Raw genomic sequence first — 23545 nt, 5'->3', positions numbered from 1 at the left:
CGTCTAGGACCTTTCGCTAAATATTTGGAAGAGTGTGGGATAGTCCCTCAATACACGATGCCAGGATCTCCTAGCATGAATGGTGTTGCCGAGAGACGAAATCGTACACTCAAGGATATGGTAAGAAGCATGATGAGCCAGACTTCTTTACCTGAACCATTATGGGGTGAAGCGCTAAAGTCAGCAGTTTATTTGACTAATAGAGTACCAACAAAGGCAACAGAAAAAACCCCTTATGAGCTTTGGACGGGCAAAAGACCTAGTCTAAGACATTTACGTGTTTGGGGTTGTCCTGCTGAGGCAAGACCTTATAAGCCTAATGAAAGGAAACTTGATTCTAGGACATTAAGCTGCCATTTCGTTGGATACTCCGAACGATCCAGGGGATACAAATTTTATGATCCTACAACTCGAACTATTTTTGAGACGGGGAATGCTATATTCTTTGAGGATGATGAGTTTGTGGGGGGAGATAAGGTTAGAACTATCGTCTTTGAAGAGGATTGTTTAACAATGCCTCCTATTGTTCACAACAATGCTCAAGATAAAGAAAAATCACTTGACATTGGTGAAACAATAATTCAAGTACAAGATGATAATCAAGAATCCTCCAACCCTGAAATTCAAACTCAACAACCTCAAGAATCAATACCATTAAGGAGATCCACTAGAGAGAAAAAGAGAGCTATTCCGGATGACTACTTTGTGTATCTTCAAGAGCATGAAGTAGACATGAGCATCGAGGAAGATGGCCCAATCAACTTCCGTCAAGCCATGGAAAGCTCAGATTCTCAAAAGTGGATTGATGCCATGAAGGAATAGATCAAATCCATGCATGATAATGGCGTTTGGGAACTTGTTCCACTACCTGATGGTGCAAAATCCATAGATTGTAAATGGATATTCAAGACCAAGAGGGATTCAAGAGGTAACAAGGAGAGACATAAAGCACGTCTCGTAGCCAAAGGATTTACTCAAAGGGAAGGTATTGATTACAAAGAGACTTTTGCTCTAGTTTCTTTAAAAGACTCTTTTAGAATAATAATGGCACTAGTTGCACATTACAATCTTGAGCTTCATCAAATGGATGTAAAGACCGCCTTTCTCAATGGAGACATTGAGGAGACGATATCTATGAAGCAACCAGAGTATTTTGAGTCCAAAGATTCAAATAATTTGGTTTGCAAATTAAGGAAATCCATTTATGGACTCAAGCAAGCTTCTCGTCAATGGTATCACAAATTCCATAAGGTTATCATTTCATATGGTTTTGATATGAATAAAGTTGATAATTGTGTATATCATAAGTTCAATGGGAGTAGGTACATATTTTTAGTTTTGTATGTGGATGATATTTTGCTTGCATGTAACGATATGGGATTATTGAGTGAAACTAAATCATTCCTGTCAAGGAATTTTGAGATGAAAGATCTCGGTGAAGCCTCATTTGTCTTAGGCATAGAGATATACCGAGATCGGACTCAAAATATTATGGGGTTATCACAAAAGACCTATATCGATAAAATCCTTAAGAGGTTTAACATGCAAAATTGCAAACCAGGAAATACCCCTATATCAAGAGGAGACAAATTTTGTCTTAGTCAATGCCCTAAAAATAATCAGGAGGCAAAAGCAATGCATACTATTCCTTATGCATCAGCTATTGGAAGTATGATGTATGCCCAAGTTTGTACGCGTCCGGATATTGCATATATACTTGGAGTGCTTGGAAGATATTTGAGCAATCCAGGAATGGATCACTGGATAGCGGCCAAGAGAGTCATGCGCTATTTACAGAGAACTAAGGATTTCATGCTCACATATAAAAGGTCAGATCAATTGGAGATCATTGGATATTCTGACTTTGCTGGATGCCAAGATTCAAGAAGATCCACGTCAGGTTATATATTTCTGTTGGCTGGAGGAGCCATTTCATGGAGGAGTGCAAAGCAACCACTTGTAGCTTCATCCACTATGGCCGCGGAATATATTGCTATGTATGAGGCATCTAATCATGGAGTATGGTTGAGGAATTTTGTCACGGGGCTTCGAATTCTAGATCGTGTCGAAAGACCGTTGAAGATATATTGTGACAATAAGTCAGCCGTTCTGTTCTCCAACAACAATAGGAGCTTGACAAAGTCTAAGCATATAGACAAGTACTTAATTGTCAAGGAAAGGATACAAAATGGAGAATTGTCTACACAGCATATTGGAACAAACTCAATGATTGCGGATCCGCTTACGAAAGGTGTATTGCCTAAAGTATTTATGGAGTATACTACTCACATGGGCATTCTTCATTGGGAAGAATAGTGAGTTTAAGTGGGAGTTTGTATGAAGGGTTCTTAATGTGGACATGTATACATTTTCTGCAGAATTAAAGTTTTTTTTTATTGTCCATTTTGTTTATAAGATCTCCATAAAGTGGGACTCGTATAAAATTTAATCTATGTCATTCTACATTATAGCATTAGTGATTGTGATGGCTGAATTGCGCGATAATGTGATGAAATATGTTCAGTCCTATGCTAAATATGTTGATGGACGAGATGAACATTTGTACTTTGACAAGTAGTAACCGTTTGAGCTCATTAAAGGTGGAAAGTCATGGTGTGTAGCCCAAGTGGGAGATTGTTGGAATTCAATTTTTGATGTGGGCTACAACCGTTGGTTTTTTAAACGGTTGCAACCTTTGGCATTCAGCAGTTGCAAGCTCTTGATGGAGGGGCTTGCAACTGCCACCCTTTGGAATCCCTTGGGATCCTATTTAAGGGGTTTCGGGTCCCCTTGATCCCCCATCGAGAGAGTCCTCGAGGTGCCATCGTCCTAAGGAAGAAATTCGTCGATGAAGGATCAAGAAGGACCCTCCACCCTCAAGAAGAAAAGAAGAAGGAGATTCATCAATGGAAGGTGTGTTTTAAGTTATTGATCTATCAAAAAGAACATGATGATCAAATAATTTTGTGACTCGTTTCGTTATATGAGTAAAAAAAGAATACAATTCATCACTTCCAAGCCCCCCCCAAGCAAATGACCCAAGCAAACATGATGATCAAAATCAGACTTCCAAAAGGGAGAGGCAAAATCCGCAACACTTCAAAAACACTCCCAATATATTTACATCCCATTTAATAACACATTACAAATTAGACTAACTTGTATCATTCATGCGAGCTTCAAGGTTTCCGGAGGCGAGCAGACTCTCCACAACCATAGATAGATCTAGGCAGCCTTCCAACCCTGTCCACGCCTGATTCAAAAACAATCCCCATTCCCATGTAAAAATGCGACTCAATATGACAATGAAACGCCCAAACTCCAGGATTATCCGCAACAAATCTGATCGCCGTCCATCCATAAGGATGAACCGGCACAGTGTTCTTCATTATCGGATCAACCAAGTTCAAGTTACCAATATCCTTAGCCAAATCAAAGACCCCCTCGCCAAATCCCAGCACCCAGAAGTCATGCCCATGAAGATGCCAAGGATGGGTCTCGCTGTTATTCGCAGTCATAGTGTTAGCATTCTGCAACACAATGTCCACCGTTGAGTTGAACTCCAGCTTGTACAGTGCCTCACTCTCAGTCGCATTTGGGTTTTCCGCCTTTGAAAAAATATCGTACTTTCCCACACTGTAACTCTCCGGCGGAGCTTCCTGGCTGAAAACATGGCGGAGATTGTGCTTGAGAGCGATGAGATAAGGAGTGTGAGGAAGAACGAAGGAGACGTTGTTGACAGCCCAGCGGAAGCGGCCTTCTATCTTGTTCTGAGTGTTCAGCAAGGTGATGAGTTTCTCTGTGGAGAGTGGCGGTGGGATAGTGAAATTTCTGTGAGATTTGATCTCGAGGCTTTGGTTAAGACGGTATTTTGTGTCGTTCCAGAGTGGGCCGGCTGGCGGTGCCGCCGTTGGAAGAAGGCGAGGGTGAGTAGGGTAGTAGTTGAAGATAGCGAGTCCTCTGAGGTTTTTTGTTGGCCTGCTGACAACGTTCACAGCGGCCCAGTAGTTCTTTGATGGGTCTTGGTCGGCGACGACGAGCACAGAGTAAGTCTCGCCGGAGTAGATGTTCAAGTTCTTTACCACGAAGGGCTCCACGTAGTGGCCGTCGGCTTCTATTATAGTCATGTTGTGCCCCTGCAAAACCCTAATTTTATCAGAGAGAGAAGGGAAGTAGATGTTGGGTTTTGAGATTTCACTGGTGGATGATTGTGTTATTGTGGGTTATCGGATATCATGTGAGTCTTGCTTTCCAATTTTATGTGGAGATTATTTCAGTGTGTAGGTTAAGTCACAAAGTGAAGCTCATGTGTACATTATATGTATAAAAAATAAGTCCTAAAAAGTGATTTGATGAAGTTAAGAAGTGATTTAGACACTCCAGTAATGTAAGGGAGTGTTTAAATGTGCAGAGGCTACATCTATCCTAATTAAATGAGGAGATAATTTAGGATAAACAAGAGAGGATTATATTTCTCATATTGCCTAAGAATAGGGGACAGTCCTTGGTTCACAGGTAGGGTTGAACTTCTTTGCTCTTTGGAGATTAAAGAAAGCCTTTCCTATTGACTCAAAAAACTACTTCAATGGACTCAGGTACGTTCTCTATGCTCTCTCATTCAATTGATTCATGAAAGATGATTCTTCAGAATTTACCTCGATCTCGAAATTGAAGGCAGAGAGGGAAGAAACACTTGAAATTCTCAGGCGGTATGTCTTCCCCGGCACCACCGTGATGACGGATGGGGAGCATTGCGGGTCAGTATTGTTGCACGCAGAATTTGCAGAGAGGGAACAGTCGTACCATCCCCTTCCGTTTATCAGAATTGACTGCAAAGCAAACTCTAAGAGGAGGATTTCTCTAAAATACGGAAGAGAGAGAGGGGTGTGTTAGATAGAGAAATAGAAAAAGAGAGATGGAGAGTGTTTGTAAGAGAGAGAGTGTGTGTGAGTGTGTTTGTGTTGGCGTGAGAGAGAGAGAGACAGAGACAGACAGACACAGAGAGAGTGAGAGAAAAAGAGAGATGGAGAGTGTTTGTAATAGAGATAGAGGGAAGTGGAGAGCGTGCGTGTGTGAGGGAGAGAGGAAGAGTGTGTGGAAGAGGGAGAGACAGATAGAGGGAGGGAGTGTGTATGAAAGAGAGAGATATAGATGGACAGAGAGAAGGAGAGAGGGATAACGTGGGAAAAGAGAGAGACAGAGACAGATATATTGATAGAGAGAAGAGAGAGATATGGCGAGAGGGAGAGTGTGTGAACAAGAGGGGAAAAAGGGGAATGGGGAGAGGGTATGAAAGAGAACGAGGGAGGTGTGTGGACAAGGGAGGAAAAAGAGACCGGGGGAAGAGTGTATGAGAGAGAGAGAGAGAGTGTGTAGACTAGAGAGGAAAAAAGAGAAGAGAGAAATTGTGCGGGAGAGAGAGAGATAACAAGAGATAAAGAGAGAGAGAGAGAGAGAGAGAGAGAGAGAGAGAGAGAGAGAGAGATTGTGCGGGAGAGAGAGAGGGAGAGAGATTGCGCGGGAGAGAGAGAGGGATAGAGAGAGGGAGAGAGAAATTTAGAAAGGGCTTCAATTGGGTCGAAACTCAAATCCATGGGCAATTGTTCAAGATAAGGTACCTGGGGCTCTCCGACCCAGACGAACTTGATTGCGGAGAGGCCGGCGGCCAATTCCTGAGCGCTGCGGTGCCACCAGTCGTTGAGAATGATGCTACGGTCGTAGTCGTAGGCGAAGGGCTCTTGAACGCCGTCCGGCAGAGAGACTTGGATGGACCCATACAGCCCAGACGACCTCTGCATCCCGTAGTGCGCGTGGTAGATGTAGGTCCCAGGCTGCGGCAATTTTCATCACGTTAATGCTAGATAGATCTATCGATAAATAGAGAGAGAGAAAGGTAGAGACTAGAGAGTGTGTGTGATTGAGACGCGGAGAGAGATAGAGAGAAAGATAAATAGGGAATAAAGGGAGAGTGTGAGATTGAGACGCGGAGAGCGAGAAAAAAAGACAGAGGATAGACGGAGAGAGAAAGGGAGATAAGCAGTAAAAGAGGAAGTGGGAGATGGAGAAGGAGAGGAGAGAGAGAGAGAGAGAGAGAGGATATGAGAGAGAGAGGGTATTTGTGTGCTAGCGTGTGTTAGGAAGAGAGAGAGTAGAAAAAGAGATGTGGGGGAGGTGTCTGTGTGTAAGAGGGAGAGGAGAGAGCTTTAGAGAGAGAGCGTGACTAAGAGAGGAAGAGAGAGAAAGTGAGAGAGGGCTCCAATTGGGTGGCAAACCCAACTCGCCAAAGTAAAGGGATTTTCTCTAAAGGTCAAGGCCAAGTGGATGAGGAAGCTTATCCTTTGACTGGACCAGATTTTTTTCAAAGTGGGCCACGCGGAAACGAGACAATCGAGACCGAGCAGCCGAGTGAAATTAAGGAAATAAGTTGGATGGTTGGATCCAAAGTTGGGTTATGCGTTGGCTTGTCGGTGATAACGACGAGGCCGTTCAGCAGGGGTTGAAGCAGCTTCCACAAAGATGTAGAAGGCGAAGAACAAAATGCAAATGAACAGCTTTTTACTCTGTCGACGAAGGACAGTATGTTGAAGAATAACTAGTCAACGTAGATTCTAAACTAAGACGTAGAAGACGAAGCACAGAGTGTGAACATAAATAATAAGTCAATGTAAACTTTTAACTCTAGGAAAGAAAGAAAGACTTCTTACCCTGTCGACGACGAATTTGTAGACGAAAGTATCGCCGGGCAGGATAGGACACTGAGTTATGCCCTCTGTACCATCACTCCAAGGCGTGCCGATCTTCAAAATTCATGCAACAACAGCCAAGAAAGACGTCAATTAGCCCCCAAGTTTCGCTTAAGATGGAGGAAAAGAGACGGGTTTGGAGCTTGAAGTTTCGCGCTTGAAGAAGGAAAGAAGATGGGTTTTGGGCCTTAAGTTTCGCTCTTGAAGAAGGAAAGAAGAACGGTTTTTGGCTTTAAGTTTGCTCTAGAGGAAGGACAGAAGATGGGGTTCGGGCCTTTAGTTTCCGTCAAGATGAAGGATAAAAGATGATTTTTTTGCCTTAAGTTTCGCTTTAGATGAAGGAAAGAAGATGATTTTTTTGCCTTAAGTTTCACTTTAGATGAAGGAAAGAAGATGGGTTTTTGGCCTTAAGTTTGGCTCTGGATGAAGGAAAGAAGATGGCTTTTTGGCCTGAAGTTTGGCTCTAGATGAAGCAAGGAACATGGGTTTTTGGCCTTAAGTTTGGCTCTAGATGAAGCAAGGAAAATGGGTTTTTGGCCTTAAGTTTCCCTTTAGATGAAGGAAAGAAAATGGGTTTTTGGCCTGAAGTTTGGCTCTAGATGGAGGAAAGAAGATGGGTTTTTGGCCTGAAGTTTGGCTCTAGATGAAGCAAAGAAGATGGGTTTTTAGCCTTAAGTTTGGCTCTAGATGAAGGAATTGAGATGGGTTGTTGAGGCTTGTTTCTACCTGGCGGATGCCATGCCAGTGAATGGCCGTGTTCTCTGTCATGAGGCCGTTCTTGAGCTCGACGACGATGGTATCTCCTTGTTGAGCTCTGATTGTTGGACCGGGAGATCTACCGTTGATTGTGATCACTCCCTTTGTATAACAATCGGGGGCCTTCAGCTCGTAGGTGACTGTCCATCGGTAGTGCCTGACCTTCGCTGAAGCTGCCGGAATGGACATGCAGAGGAGAAAGCCCACAAAAATATGTGCAAACATACTCCTGAGAATGATTCCTCCGAACACTATCATCTCCCTCTCTCTCTCTCTCTCTCTCTCTCTCTCTCTCTCTCTCTCTCTCTCTCTCTCTCTCTCTCTCTCTCTCTCTCTCTCTCTCTCTCTCTCTCTCTCTCTCTCTCTCTCTCTCTCTCTCTCTCTCTCTCTCTCTCTCTCTCTCTCTCTCTCTGTATGTTAACAGCCCTACTCTGAATATATAGATGGTGTCTTCCCTTGCACCCATCCGACTTATCTGGGGTTAAGATCGTAGAACTGTGCGGCGCTTCTTGGAAACTTCCTGAAATACTTCCCAATTGTTCAAAACCACTTTCTCGCTCTTCCTGAAATACTTCTCTCTCTATACCCCTCTTTTCCTGTAAAACTGGGCATTTTAGATGAAAAATTAATGATCCTCAACACATGATTATTCCCCTCGGACATCAAGCAGGGAAATTTAGGCTTTGGAATAAAGAAACTTTTTGCGGGATAGATTCTGTGAATTAGTATTACCATCCCCAGAATAAAAATAATTTAATTCGGTTATCTTTGAAATCAATGAGAGTTGGCGATTATGGTGATGGAAATCACAAATACCAATGGCCAATGCTTTGTTGATGATATCAATGATACTTTTCCTTAGGTAATTTAGGTGACCCGACCAAATTGGCCATGGCTAGTAAGATATAGAGTGGGTTGTTGGTAAGTTGAATTACAAGGCTTCAAAATTAGAATATTCGTCCATGAGGGAATGGAGGAGCCCTCGCATGACGAAATGGAGAACTTGCGATAGAAACTACCCAAACAATGTAATATTGCTTTTAATTTTTTTTAATATTTCTTCAGCAATACCTATCTGAGTTCCATTTCATCGGACTTAATATTAAACTTCATACGCAATCGGACGAATACATGAGACAATCTGTGGTTTAGAAATGGAGTGTTCAAGAGAGAGATTTATGTAAGTTGAATAACGAGGAGTCAAAATCGTTGAATTTTCTCTCATTTTTTTATATTGCTTTGTAATTTTCTTTAATCTTTCCTCAGAACTCACCACCAGAGTTCTATCCTTATCGGAATTCTGATTAATTAATCCGAGTGTGATGTGATGGGCGCAATTTTGATGGGCGACCATGTGGGAAGATCACACTGGGCCACAAAGTCTAGAGAAAGGATAGATTACACGATGCATTAATACCACTTCAAATGCAAAATTTCTCGGCAAAATGAATATCTTGAAGGAACCCAGAAAACTTTCATTAAAAGAAAAGATCGATACACAGATAAATAAGTGGAGAGACACATACGTAGATACATCGTAAACAAATAGAAAGAGAGCGATGCATAGATAAGTAAAAATAGATAGAGAGATAAATAAATAGATAGATAGATAGATAGATAGATAGATAGATAAAATAATAAATTTAGATATAGATGCATGTATAAAATAATAGATAGACAGATAGATACATTGAGAGAGAGGCATGGAGGGGCGAGAGAGAATCGGTGTTTGTCGCATATGATTGCTACTTTTATGTCGTGTAACCTTGCACGCGTTTTCTTAGTTTAGAGGGAAGCAAAGCGCGTCTGGTAAGTTTTAAGTACTAGAGGCCTCCTCAATTTCAAACTTTGGAACAAATGGAGAGACCACCGACTTCATATTTTTTAAAACGATGCCTGAAAGTTGGGAACTTCACAGCTTTTTTAAATTCATCAAGAAATAATCTTTTTTTTAGCAGAATCTTCAAATTAATGGTTCACAGAAGGCAAATTTGGGACTAAGTAAATCTAAATTTATTTATTTTGACCAATTATGTTTCTTTTCTGTAGCCATCTCAAATATCTATCATTGTCACGCCGAAATGCAAAGATTTATTTATTTTCTCACTTTGTAGCTTGTGGATAGGGTTTGGCGTTTTCTGAAAGCAGTTGACCCATATCTTTTTGTAAGAAGAAGCTTTTTCGGATTTTGGATTATGTTATTTAATGACGTGTTTGATTCTTCTTTCATTAACTAAATTGAATTAGTATCAAGTCAGTGATGATACATTTACCACATGTCCTGTCCATGACTATTTTGCACTATTTTGCACTATTTTTCATAGATTTTAAATTCTAGAGACCAAGAAGTGGGTAATTTCATTGTTTTAGTGTGTGTTGATTCTTCTTTCATTAACTAAATTGATTTAGTATCAAGTCAGTGATGATACATTTACCACATGTCCTGTCCATGACTATTTTGCACTATTTTGCACTATTTTTCATAGATTTTAAATTCTAGAGACCAAGAAGTGGGTAATTTCATTGTTTTAGTGTGTGTTGATTCTTCTTTCATTAACTAAATTGATTTAGTATCAAGTCAGTGATGATACATTTACCACATGTCCTGTCCATGACTATTTTGCACTATTTTGCACTATTTTTCATAGATTTTAAATTCTAGAGACCAAGAAGTGGGTAATTTCATTGTTTTAGTGTGTGTTGATTCTTCTTTCATTAACTAAATTGATTTAGTATCAAGTCAGTGATGATACATTTACCACATGTCCTGTCCATGACTATTTTGCACTATTTTGCACTATTTTTCATAGATTTTAAATTCTAGAGACCAAGAAGTGGGTAATTTCATTGTTTTAGTGTGTGTTGATTCTTCTTTCATTAACTAAATTGATTTAGTATCAAGTCAGTGATGATACATTTACCACATGTCCTGTCCATGACTATTTTGCACTATTTTGCACTATTTTTCATAGATTTTAAATTCTAGAGACCAAGAAGTGGGTAATTTCATTGTTTTAGTGTGTGTTGATTCTTCTTTCATTAACTAAATTGATTTAGTATCAAGTCAGTGATGATACATTTACCACATGTCCTGTCCATGACTATTTTGCACTATTTTGCACTATTTTTCATAGATTTTAAATTCTAGAGACCAAGAAGTGGGTAATTTCATTGTTTTAGTGTGTGTTGATTCTTCTTTCATTAACTAAATTGATTTAGTATCAAGTCAGTGATGATACATTTACCACATGTCCTGTCCATGACTATTTTGCACTATTTTGCACTATTTTTCATAGATTTTAAATTCTAGAGACCAAGAAGTGGGTAATTTCATTGTTTTAGTGTGTGTTGATTCTTCTTTCATTAACTAAATTGATTTAGTATCAAGTCAGTGATGATACATTTACCACATGTCCTGTCCATGACTATTTTGCACTATTTTGCACTATTTTTCATAGATTTTAAATTCTAGAGACCAAGAAGTGGGTAATTTCATTGTTTTAGTGTGTGTTGATTCTTCTTTCATTAACTAAATTGATTTAGTATCAAGTCAGTGATGATACATTTACCACATGTCCTGTCCATGACTATTTTGCACTATTTTGCACTATTTTTCATAGATTTTAAATTCTAGAGACCAAGAAGTGGGTAATTTCATTGTTTTAGTGTGTGTTGATTCTTCTTTCATTAACTAAATTGATTTAGTATCAAGTCAGTGATGATACATTTACCACATGTCCTGTCCATGACTATTTTGCACTATTTTGCACTATTTTTCATAGATTTTAAATTCTAGAGACCAAGAAGTGGGTAATTTCATTGTTTTAGTGTGTGTTGATTCTTCTTTCATTAACTAAATTGATTTAGTATCAAGTCAGTGATGATACATTTACCACATGTCCTGTCCATGACTATTTTGCACTATTTTGCACTATTTTTCATAGATTTTAAATTCTAGAGACCAAGAAGTGGGTAATTTCATTGTTTTAGTGTGTGTTGATTCTTCTTTCATTAACTAAATTGATTTAGTATCAAGTCAGTGATGATACATTTACCACATGTCCTGTCCATGACTATTTTGCACTATTTTGCACTATTTTTCATAGATTTTAAATTCTAGAGACCAAGAAGTGGGTAATTTCATTGTTTTAGTGTGTGTTGATTCTTCTTTCATTAACTAAATTGATTTAGTATCAAGTCAGTGATGATACATTTACCACATGTCCTGTCCATGACTATTTTGCACTATTTTGCACTATTTTCATAGATTTTAAATTCTAGAGACCAAGAAGTGGGTAATTTCATTGTTTTAGTGTGTGTTGATTCTTCTTTCATTAACTAAATTGATTTAGTATCAAGTCAGTGATGATACATTTACCACATGTCCTGTCCATGACTATTTTGCACTATTTTGCACTATTTTTCATAGATTTTAAATTCTAGAGACCAAGAAGTGGGTAATTTCATTGTTTTAGTGTGTGTTGATTCTTCTTTCATTAACTAAATTGATTTAGTATCAAGTCAGTGATGATACATTTACCACATGTCCTGTCCATGACTATTTTGCACTATTTTGCACTATTTTTCATAGATTTTAAATTCTAGAGACCAAGAAGTGGGTAATTTCATTGTTTTAGTGTGTGTTGATTCTTCTTTCATTAACTAAATTGATTTAGTATCAAGTCAGTGATGATACATTTACCACATGTCCTGTCCATGACTATTTTGCACTATTTTGCACTATTTTTCATAGATTTTAAATTCTAGAGACCAAGAAGTGGGTAATTTCATTGTTTTAGTGTGTGTTGATTCTTCTTTCATTAACTAAATTGATTTAGTATCAAGTCAGTGATGATACATTTACCACATGTCCTGTCCATGACTATTTTGCACTATTTTGCACTATTTTTCATAGATTTTAAATTCTAGAGACCAAGAAGTGGGTAATTTCATTGTTTTAGTGTGTGTTGATTCTTCTTTCATTAACTAAATTGATTTAGTATCAAGTCAGTGATGATACATTTACCACATGTCCTGTCCATGACTATTTTGCACTTTTTGCACTATTTTTCATAGATTTTAAATTCTAGAGACCAAGAAGTGGGTAATTTCATTGTTTTAGTGTGTGTTGATTCTTCTTTCATTAACTAAATTGATTTAGTATCAAGTCAGTGATGATACATTTACCACATGTCCTGTCCATGACTATTTTGCACTATTTTGCACTATTTTTCATAGATTTTAAATTCTAGAGACCAAGAAGTGGGTAATTTCATTGTTTTAGTGTGTGTTGATTCTTCTTTCATTAACTAAATTGATTTAGTATCAAGTCAGTGATGATACATTTACCACATGTCCTGTCCATGACTATTTTGCACTATTTTGCACTATTTTTCATAGATTTTAAATTCTAGAGACCAAGAAGTGGGTAATTTCATTGTTTTAGTGTGTGTTGATTCTTCTTTCATTAACTAAATTGATTTAGTATCAAGTCAGTGATGATACATTTACCACATGTCCTGTCCATGACTATTTTGCACTATTTTGCACTATTTTTCATAGATTTTAAATTCTAGAGACCAAGAAGTGGGTAATTTCATTGTTTTAGTGTGTGTTGATTCTTCTTTCATTAACTAAATTGATTTAGTATCAAGTCAGTGATGATACATTTACCACATGTCCTGTCCATGACTATTTTGCACTATTTTGCACTATTTTTCATAGATTTTAAATTCTAGAGACCAAGAAGTGGGTAATTTCATTGTTTTAGTGTGTGTTGATTCTTCTTTCATTAACTAAATTGATTTAGTATCAAGTCAGTGATGATACATTTACCACATGTCCTGTCCATGACTATTTTGCACTATTTTGCACTATTTTTCATAGATTTTAAATTCTAGAGACCTAGAAGTGGGTAATTTCATTGTTTTTTTCAATGATATCCAAACTCTGTTTCAACTATTGAGAAGGATTTAACACCAGTTTTTTTGCAGCTAGCATTATTACCCGATCTCTCATTATTTAACTCTATGGTGGCCTTGTTGAGGCAAATAATGGATGGTCCATGATTAAGTGTGTGATTATATTTCACAGTTTTAACGTGTATTTCTTTGATCATAAATGTCTATATATTTTCAGTAAAAAAACAGAATCACTTTCATGCAGGACAAAGTATCGTGGAAAGGGATTTCATTGAGTTGCTCGTCTATTGATTTCATCTATGTTTTATAGGTATTATCTTCAATGTTTTTCCATCAAGGAATTAATCTCTATAAATGCATCATGCTAGACACTAGGGTTATCTCTTTCTAGTTTTCTCATTACATATTAAGCAATAATTTAAGGTAGAGCCATGCATGAAGTCAGACATAGGTAATTTGGTTTTCGTTAAAAGTCATATTTTGTATGTCAATCAACAAACTTAATTTGATTCCATCTGCTTTGCGTGTGAAAGGGGATATATTCAAGTAGATTTAAGTCTCAAATCTCAAAATACTTCAAAAATATGGACTGAACAAGTTCCTTTGAAATTTACTCCACAAGCTCAATCACATCAAAGAAGTTACCCTTATTTGAGAATAAACATAAGAGAACCTACATCTTTTTGGATATATGCTGAGATATCACATATAAAGTTTTATGATAATATTAGGGGAATACATAACAATCAACACCGAGTGATTGTCAGTTTTTAAAGAAAAAACATTAAAAGAATACTTATTAAGCATCAGACTAGAAACAACATTTCAGAAAATTATACTGTGGATAAAAATTTTGCTGATAGTTTATTCAATCTTATTCCATGACTATTTTACATAAGCATTGAAATTTTTGACGAATTTGAATTTTAAAGTTTCAATTTTTATCTCAACTTGACAATACATGTTTATGATATTTATAGTTACGTAAGTTTGTGCTTAAATTTCTAAATTGCACGATTGTAATTATGGAACGTTGCAACTTTTTCTCAAATTTTCTGTGTCTTGATATCTTAAATTTGAAGGTTCTAGAAACTTTTTAAAACAACTTTGTGGCCTTTTGGGTGCATTTACTTGATTATCCCAAGAACTACAAAAGCAAAATTTGTTTGCCTTTGAGCTCCTGGTGATCAAGCCTTTGCAGATATATGCCTTGAAATTTTCAACAAGATTCTGCTAAAATGATACATATCCAAAAATATCACCTCTATCTGAGCATTGTGCTAAAAGATAAAACCATTCGAGGTTAGAGGTGCAAAAATATGTTGCATTCGGGTCAATGTCAGTTTCTGCTCAAATGAGTTGGATTTTTTGTCTTGTAATATCCAGAAGATTTGTTTATGATTTCGACAACTTCTTATGTATGGACTATTTCTTGAAAAATATATGATTAAAAATATGCCATCACCTCAGTTAGGTATTCTGATGTATTTATAAGCCAGTTTCATACTCTGTTCTTATGAGTAAAAATGTAAGGATGAAACATGGTTATTTTTGCTTCTGTCATTTGAATTTATGAAATAAGATAATCAAATTATTGATCTGTGATAATTAAATTTAACGTATTTTTAATAAAAATAGAAATTTTCTTATTCAGTTATCACTCAAAATGCAAAAATATAAACTTACATTTACTGATCATGTATCTGAATCACAACATTGAAATTTCATCTATTTAATATTACTCTGAAGAATAAATTTAACTATATGCAGCTCTGACTTTCAATGTGAACCATAAGTAAAATATGTTGGGCTGGTTAATAATTTTAATTTCAATTTAAAAGTTTAACACCTGAGTCTATAAATTTTACTCATAAATTAAATATGTTGGGTATATTCTTATTTATATGAATTTACAGATATTCTAATGTTTTTCAATATAAATATAGAAACCAAGGATAATAAAATCATAGGCCTAACTTATAGGAACATACTTTACATCACATGGACTATAACTAAGCATTGTATCGTATAAGCTGCATGAAGCAACCCAATTGTTATGTAAGATTGATACAAAAAATGTATGTTGACTAATGTGAACTCATATTTGCTTGGGTATTAAATTTTTGTTAATTATACGTTTTATTTTTTATTAGACCTTTCTAGTTTACAAATATATGATCTCAGGAGTTTGAAAAAGATCATAGATTCTTCATTTAATCTATCCAATTACTTAGTTGATGCAAAAGTGATTTGGATAGTGAGTAACATTGAAATAGTTTTAACTGTTTACTTTATTCTAGATATTTTCATTGACATTCCTGAATTTTATTAATTTAATTTAACCAAAATCCTAAAGTAGTACTATTTACTAGATTTACCATTGAGACTTACTTGGAGGTGGAAGATTAAAAATTGAATACTAAAGAAAAAACCTGAGATACCAAATGGATCTTATGGATGGACAGTTGTAATTTGGTTATGAGTACAAGTTATTAACCAATTAATTTTAAAAAGATATAGTTTGGGTGCACCAAGAAGTTCACGAAGATGATTGAGTTGTCAAGATGGGATTTTTCACCTTCAGTATAAGTGGAGACAGCTTAGGGCAGACGATGCCATGAAATCCTTGGCCAAGATAATGGAATATCAAAGAAGATTTCTCTGGTGATTTCTGAAACAGATCATTACTAACTTGGATGACTGATTAGGGTTTGATAGTTGACCATACCCTAAGTCATCCTAGGAGCATCAAGTGGATGAGGGACTATACATACATGGTCACTGATGACAAACAGATTTCATGAGTGAGTCGATACACACTCTTTTGTATCTTCTAGAGTATGAGGTGTAACTTGAACCCAGATGGCTGAGGTGAGATCTATCAATTAGGTTAAATTGATTTGCCATTAATTTCATATATTTGATGATTTAGTTAATTAAATTATAAGGTCAATTGAGGTTATTGGGCCACTAGAGTCATTAACTAGATTAGTAAATAGGCCTACAGTGCCATGCAAATGGTCTTTTGCACATCAGACAATATCTTAAAGTCTGGAGGAGTTTTATAAAATTTACCCTCTTAGTATATATAGGGAAGGACATGAATAAAATTCACCATGGTGAAAATGGTTCAGGGCTCTTCACATTCTTCTCCCTTATTTCTAGAGCTCCTCTCCACTCTTGATGCAATTGGGACGGCGCAACAATGATGACAAAGCATGAACAGAGCTCATCAAGGTGAAGGATGAAATTCAATGTTCCAAGATCACATGGATACATCTAGAGCTTCCACTACAGCAGCTCAACATTTCTCACCCACGGATCCAAGATATTACAAATGTGATTCATTCCCAGGTGATTATGGTTATTTTTTTATAAGTGTTGTTTCAATTCCCTTTTAAGTATTCTAATACAAAATTCATTTTACCATGTTGCAAAGTAATAAATGATGATTTGGAATATTAAACTGGATGGGGACATTTGATGGAATGCAACAAATAATGAGAAAATCCATTTAAAACACAATATATCCTATAAATAAATGCAAATGCTTAAGAAAATTAAAACATCTAGGAATTCAATGGCAAAAAATTCAAAGAAATATCCCAAAATATTGAAAAATGATAATACCCTGATTAAACTAAATTTAATCATTTCTGACTGATAACATGTATTTATGATCACTCTACTATAAACATGTATATAAAATCAACAATAATAGTAATTAGTGTGTCATCAGACAATAAAAATGGATGATGGATGCTTTTATGAAATATTTGACAGATCATTGTGATACAATAGATGGAATTTTACCTTTTGTCAATGAGGTTTATTTATGTCACAATTGTTTAGCTGGTCCTTAGACCTCAGATAAAAATGAAATTTTATGGATGGAGAATTGTGATTTTGAGGTGACATAAAAGTCTTTTATGACAAGTAATAAGTCCATGATGGTGCTTATGTGGTCAAGATGAGACTGTCTATGCTTATGTGATGATACTGTCAATGTAAAATGTAATAACAATATTATAAAATAACTTTTTAAATTTTATAGAGGATCATTCGCAACTTGAATGGGATATTAGGTTTTCATAGTTGAACATGCTTTTAATGATTTTATAAGTGCCAAACAGATGGCATGCATGTACATGGTGGCTACAGAAAAATAGGTTCTATGAAGGGTTTGTTTAAGCTTCTTAGACCTTTTGGGACACCCACTATACACTGGCACTGCACATGTTGGATGCTCAACCCATCTATTAGGTTCAATAAATAATATACATTGCATCTGGTAAATTAATCATGATAGATGACAAGTTATTAAACTAATTTAATCATTAATTAGATAGGTAAATGGGCTAGAGAATCACAAGAACAAGATTCATTGACCATCGAAGGATATACATAAAGCAAAGGGATTTTTGTAAAAAAATGGTAATATATATTAACATTAAGTCATAAGTGATAAGGACCTATGCAAGCTTATCCTTGGGTGCCTACTCATAACACATAAACTATTTGGTTAAGTTTGAGAAATTTACACTTCTTTCTGAATTAAATGAATATAAATGTGTGTTATCAACCTTTAAAATGATTCAACCTATTTTTAGGTTGATAGTATGTTTTTTTGAATTCAATCATATTTTTAAGGTTTTTTCCAAAATTGTATCCTTAAAGAATTTAATTTTATGATAAAGAATATATTTCAAAAAAATTTTGAACTTATATTCAAAGAGATATAAATTTTATAAGTCAAAATATATATTTGTTATATTTTTATGACATAGTGGCCATTTGATTTGTCAAATGGCAATCAATCACAAGTATCTGCATTGATTATCTGCACTAATCATTGTGAAAAGGCACATTTATGGCATTGTGAATCGCCATGCCATAATGACGCAATCATTATCTAACAACCAATGCACTTTATTTGCAGGAGGCGACGTGGACCAATAGAATAAAAGGGCATATTAAAATGGCAACAACTGTGATAAAAACCTTAGAAGAAGGAATAATAATAATAACAGAGGAGAAAAGTCTAAAGTTGTGGCAGTACACGTGGCACGCACGTGTACCACCGCAAATGATTACAAAAGAAGTAAATGTTGACACATCACATAGAAATGTGGGCCCGCCAAGACATAATAAGTGAATCTTCTCCTTTTCTGGCTAGAGGAAAAAGGGGAATGTTGTGATGTGGCGTGCAGTAATGCGCCGCCACGTCGCAATGAGAAAAAAATATTTTAAGTTGGCTTTTCTCTTGTAGGTACAGGTGGTGTCCCAACCAACAATGTGCGATTGCCGAAGACGAGGTGATCACACCAATCATTAACTATATGACGATAGGACTAGTTAACTGAAAACAGAAAAAGAGGATGTATAAGTGCCAATGATAAGGAGAGAGAAAAAATGGACGGCTAGGATTGCTCCAACTTCTAAGCGTGATATTTGAAGATCTAGAGGCTCGGTTGAGCTGAAATTTTCAGGGACGTGTTGCCTTCACCTCCTCTTTCCATCCATACCCTCTGATCTACATATAGAGGTGTGAATCACTATCCAACTCATCATTAAAGTTGCTTCCTAATCATGTGGGCTGATTGAAAGATACTGAGTTTTTGAGATCCATCAAGTGTGTTTTTGGTGCCCTGGGTGTGTGGGATAAGCAACAGAGAAGATGGGGAAGTTTCCTGCACTCGCAAATCTGATGGCGCACGCCATCTTGACCCGTCAAAGATGTCGTCCGCGCCATCCGCCATCGTCGTCGACCGCCGGGTGAAATTATGCTCACTTTTATCGTGTTCTGATTTCTGTCGTCCCCTCCGTCTATTTGTGTTTACTTTTTCTCGGTCTCATCCAGTCATTTCGTCGAGTTCGTGTTAGTCATTTTATGGCTTTATTTTATTTTATTTTGTTTGGTTGTAATGGGGGCCCATTATATAAGGGCCCCCCCTCCCCCTTAATAAACCAATACTCCCTCTCTTTGTTGACCCATTAGGCCCAATTGACTTCTCTTTATAAGGGAAGAGTGTGCACCCTAAGAACTCGGACTAGGAAGAATAAGGTTGAGTTATTTTTTTCATTCTGTCTTGGTCTCACCCCCCCTCGTACAGAGATAACAAAGCAGAAGGGAGAAGAGGAAGAATGTGGAGAAGGAAATTGCTGAAGAATTGGGGGAAATTTTGAACAGAGGAAGTTGAGATCTGGCCTTCAACGTGGTCAATTCCTTCCTCGAGCATTTCCCCATCGCAGTAGGGAATCAACGATGGATTCGCGCATTGACAACTATCGGCCAGCTCACCGCGTGTGCGCGCACGTAGCCGACGACTGGTGAAATTATCGACGATGCTCATTCGGTCGAGATCAACCCCCGGCAAACCAGAGACTCGACGTGCCCAATTTTGGGCGGAATTGATCCTCTGGCGATGATTTTCAATGACCGTTCGGCCCTTCACCTACGGCCTGGTCTGAATCGCCTGGTGCCGGTCATGGAGAATTAGCGAAATCCACGCGTGCTGACCGCAGGATAGAGTAGCCCTCCCTCCGTCCTTCTGATTGAGGAGGTCCCTACTCCGGCGTAGTTGATGAATCCTTGCTCTATCAATTCTAGTTGGACGACGAGTCCCTATTCCACCGAATTTATGGTGTTCTTGGTGTTCTTGGTGTTCTTGGTGTTCTTGGTGTTCTTGGTGGATTCTTGGTGTTCGACTCTGGGTCTGACCGAGCTGATAGGAGAACACCACGGGTATCAAGATCTGGTGCCGACGGAATGAGCGTCGTTCCGTGTGATTTCAACCGTGCTGGCGCTAACGAGTGTCCAGTCAAGGGCGACGGGTCACGGGAGGTACCCGCATCCCATCCACCGGCACCTTCACCTCTCCTCGTACTGCAACCCACCCCCGGCTGCCACCATCGACAAGGACACTGCACGACAAGCCTCACGCCGACGAGGTACGTCGTCCCTCCGCTGCTTGTTATATTATCCTTCTCAGTTTATCTTATTGGTGATGAGAAGAATGCTCAAGATGACTAGTAAAATGATGGGGAATGTTAACATAGGATAGTCATTTCTCAATTTTTTATTTCGTTTCATTCATAACCATTATTAATATTAGTTGAATATGTCTGGTGGAGCAAGGTCTGCATATAGGCTTTAGCTGATCTTAGAGGCCAATATATCCGTTCATCCATGATCTCATTCATATGTTTTCAATTTATCAATATTCGTTAAAATATTTAAGGTGGAGGGAGATGTGAATACAGGATATAAGAAATCTCAGAGTCCAATATATTTGCCCATGCATGATATCTTTCATTTTTTAATTTGTTTTTAATTAAACTAATAGGTTTTTATGGTGTCACTTTTCATCAAAATGTATCATGTGGATTTTAGTTTTTATGATAAATATTTAATAGTATAAAGATTTTGATGAACATTAATCAATTGGTTATCTTGTTCTGAAATTTGACGCCAAAGCCTCCCTTAAAGAGCTTTACATTTCCTTTAAAAACTTGGTGCATTATGCAATGATCGAGTAATGTAGCCCTAGGCCCCCCCACCAGACCCTTGGACATAATATAAGAGGGCAATGGTTATGCACTCAACATGCAATTTTTAATCATGTGGCTTATCTTTGAATTATAAGAGGCGACATTTTCTAGATGGTTACATAATTATTTAATTATTTGAAAATGGATACGAAATCAGTGAACATAAGAACGTCACAGTTCACTAATTAATATGTGGGCCTGATGATAACATGATAAATGCATGGGTATTTACATACATTTTATATGATTTTGGTATTATAAGTTTGGAATTTATCATGTTATTATTTGAATTAACTGAGTATTTATGAATTAGCAATAAATTCCAATTCTGCACATTCTGGTTATTTTTAACTAACCTCCTTGACTTCTTTGAAGTCTAGCAGTTTTATTACTAATAAGTATTCTGTAGTTCCATATGTGCAGAATTTTTAAGGAATGAGAAGATACAATTCTTAAGGAGTTGGAGAATTTTCAAAGCTTATCGATTCTACAAAGGGCCTTGAAGGGATCAAATGGTGTTGTGGCATTCAAAAGATAAATCAGAGGGAGATGGGCCACTACCTGACCTACCCATTGGGCTCTCAAATACCTTACAAAGAAATAAGCTGAAGAGTACAAGGGGAAGCTCTCAACCCATGGAGAAAAAGAGCCCAAATTGCAAGAAAAGAGAATAGAAAATGCTCAAAGGGGTATTTTAGTAATTCTTCCTACGTATAAATACTCTTTTTCCCCTCATTTACCTTCACTCTGGACGTGCTCTAGCAAGTGGCTGGCCAGCAGGACAAGGCATTTTCAGAATCCAGGTTGTTCAACCTGCTTGATGTAAGTTTGTTGAAGTTTTCTCTTAATCCCATCTCTTGCTTGCATTGAAAAATGCCTAATCCTGGAAAATTTAAAGGATCCAGATTTTATAGGAAGCATTTATGGCTCAAAAAATTTACATTCAGTATTTAGGACCTTAGATTTCTATTTTCCCATCATTATCTATCCATTTCCCCTTTAAATCCCTCACTTTCTCATTCTAAACACTTATTTCCCATACTTCATCTCTCTAGAATAGACTATTTCTCTCTCTAGACCTTCATCCATATCCCTAATTTGTTCCCCGAAAATTTGATAAAAAATCTCCACTATCTGCACCTTCAAATTCCATCGCAAACTTCTTCTACACCATTTCTTCACTTTCTCTCTCTATTTCTTCATTTCAGTCATTTCCTCTCTCTAAACCCATTCCATTATCTCTCTAAAATCCATCCCTATCTCTCTATAGACTCTTCATCTTGTCTCCCCTTTCCTCTCTATAGAAAAAATATCATTTTTTCTGCATTTGAAAGTCATATTCTGTACCTTCCGCCGCCATTGTGTGATGTCGTGAGGTGAGTGGGCAGCAGGTGTGCCCTCCTATCTGCCAGTCAGGGCGCGGTCAACATGTGTGCCTGCCAGGCAAGAGGGTGCACCCCCTTTTTCAGGACTTAGCCAAATTTTGGCTAAGTCTGGAGTTGGGTGGATCGGCCGCTATTTGGCTGCAAATGGACCAATCGTGTCTACGTCTTTACCTGGCCACGACTGGGGTTGGGCAGCCACCGCCTGCCACAGCCATTGCCAGCGATCGCCAGAAAAGGTGAAATATTTATTTTTGGAATTTAAAAATTGCAACAAAATTAGGAAAAATCCCTAAAGTTATTTTCTGCATTTTCGAAATCCTAAAAAATTCTGAAATTATCTCTTAAATTAATATAAGAAATTTCAACTAATTTTAGCGTTTTTAAAAATTCTAACAAAACCTATAACTCTCATTTTTGTTATTTCTCGTGGTTTAATTGTGAATTTAATTCTAGAAAATTTTGAAAATATTTATTTACTATTTTTGGGGATTAATTAAAATTAGGAAAATTAGTATAAAATATTTTTAGTGTTTTCTTTGCATTTCTACTTCAACTTAAATCATAGACAATTACATAGATTAACTAAAAATCCCATAAATTATATTTTTTCCTTTTCAACTCATTTCCTTTATTCCAAGCTTAAGAAAAATTCTGAAATTAAATTTCTGGCTCTCAGTGGATCGACCCCTTGCCCTATATTGACTATATAGTATTTAAGTGTATTTTATATAAATATTGTTTGTTAAGTTTGGTTTAAAACAACGACATTGAACCTGCTAAATTTGGATTTATCACCTGACAAAAGTGGTTCTCTACATTTGAAAAAACTTTATCAGGTGTTGAAATGACATGTGGATAAAATTTTTAAATCTTTCTCCATAACAAGAGAATATTCATTACCTGGTTAAAGGAAAAATATCTTTGAGTTTGAGTCAGCAATCTTAACAGTGGTGAATTCATGTCTTGACCATGATGAACTATGGAGTGGAAACTTAATGGAGGAGGTACACCATGAAGTATTCAACTAAAGATTTGGATTTTAGAGATTTTGGAAATGTATCTAGTCATGGTAAACTTGTAGAGGCTCCTTGGGTGTGCACTAGGATCACAATGATGCACATCTTATACATCAGCTTCTAGATCATGAACATGAGACAATAAAGAGAGAGGAGGTTTACATGAAGAGCCA

General features: G+C 37.0%; 1 protein-coding gene and 1 long non-coding RNA gene across 2 annotated transcripts; one reads left to right on the top strand and one right to left on the bottom strand.

Annotated features, from left to right (window-relative positions):
• Positions 1-3098: 3098 nt before the first annotated feature.
• On the bottom strand, positions 3099-7850 carry LOC144713928 (Cupredoxin superfamily protein). Its single transcript, XM_078588669.1, has 5 exons — positions 7470-7850; positions 6705-6797; positions 5619-5831; positions 4656-4829; positions 3099-4136 (listed from the first exon to the last, which is right to left on the bottom strand). Exons 1-5 carry the CDS (start codon positions 7755-7757, stop codon positions 3180-3182), a joined length of 1725 nt encoding a protein of 574 aa, XP_078444795.1. The 5' UTR covers positions 7758-7850; the 3' UTR covers positions 3099-3179.
• An 11623-nt stretch (positions 7851-19473) lies between these two features.
• On the top strand, positions 19474-21837 carry LOC144713922 (uncharacterized). The gene is made up of 2 exons (XR_013584192.1): positions 19474-20371; positions 21381-21837. It is a non-coding gene; the product is annotated as an uncharacterized LOC144713922 (long non-coding RNA).
• Positions 21838-23545: the final 1708 nt, after the last annotated feature.

This window comes from Wolffia australiana, chromosome 16 (assembly GCF_029677425.1).
Source record: "Wolffia australiana isolate 7733 chromosome 16, ASM2967742v1".
NCBI classification, from domain to species: domain Eukaryota; kingdom Viridiplantae; phylum Streptophyta; class Magnoliopsida; order Alismatales; family Araceae; genus Wolffia; species Wolffia australiana.
The sequence above is the reverse complement of the archived record's forward strand: the minus strand, read 5'-3'. Positions and strand labels throughout refer to the sequence as shown.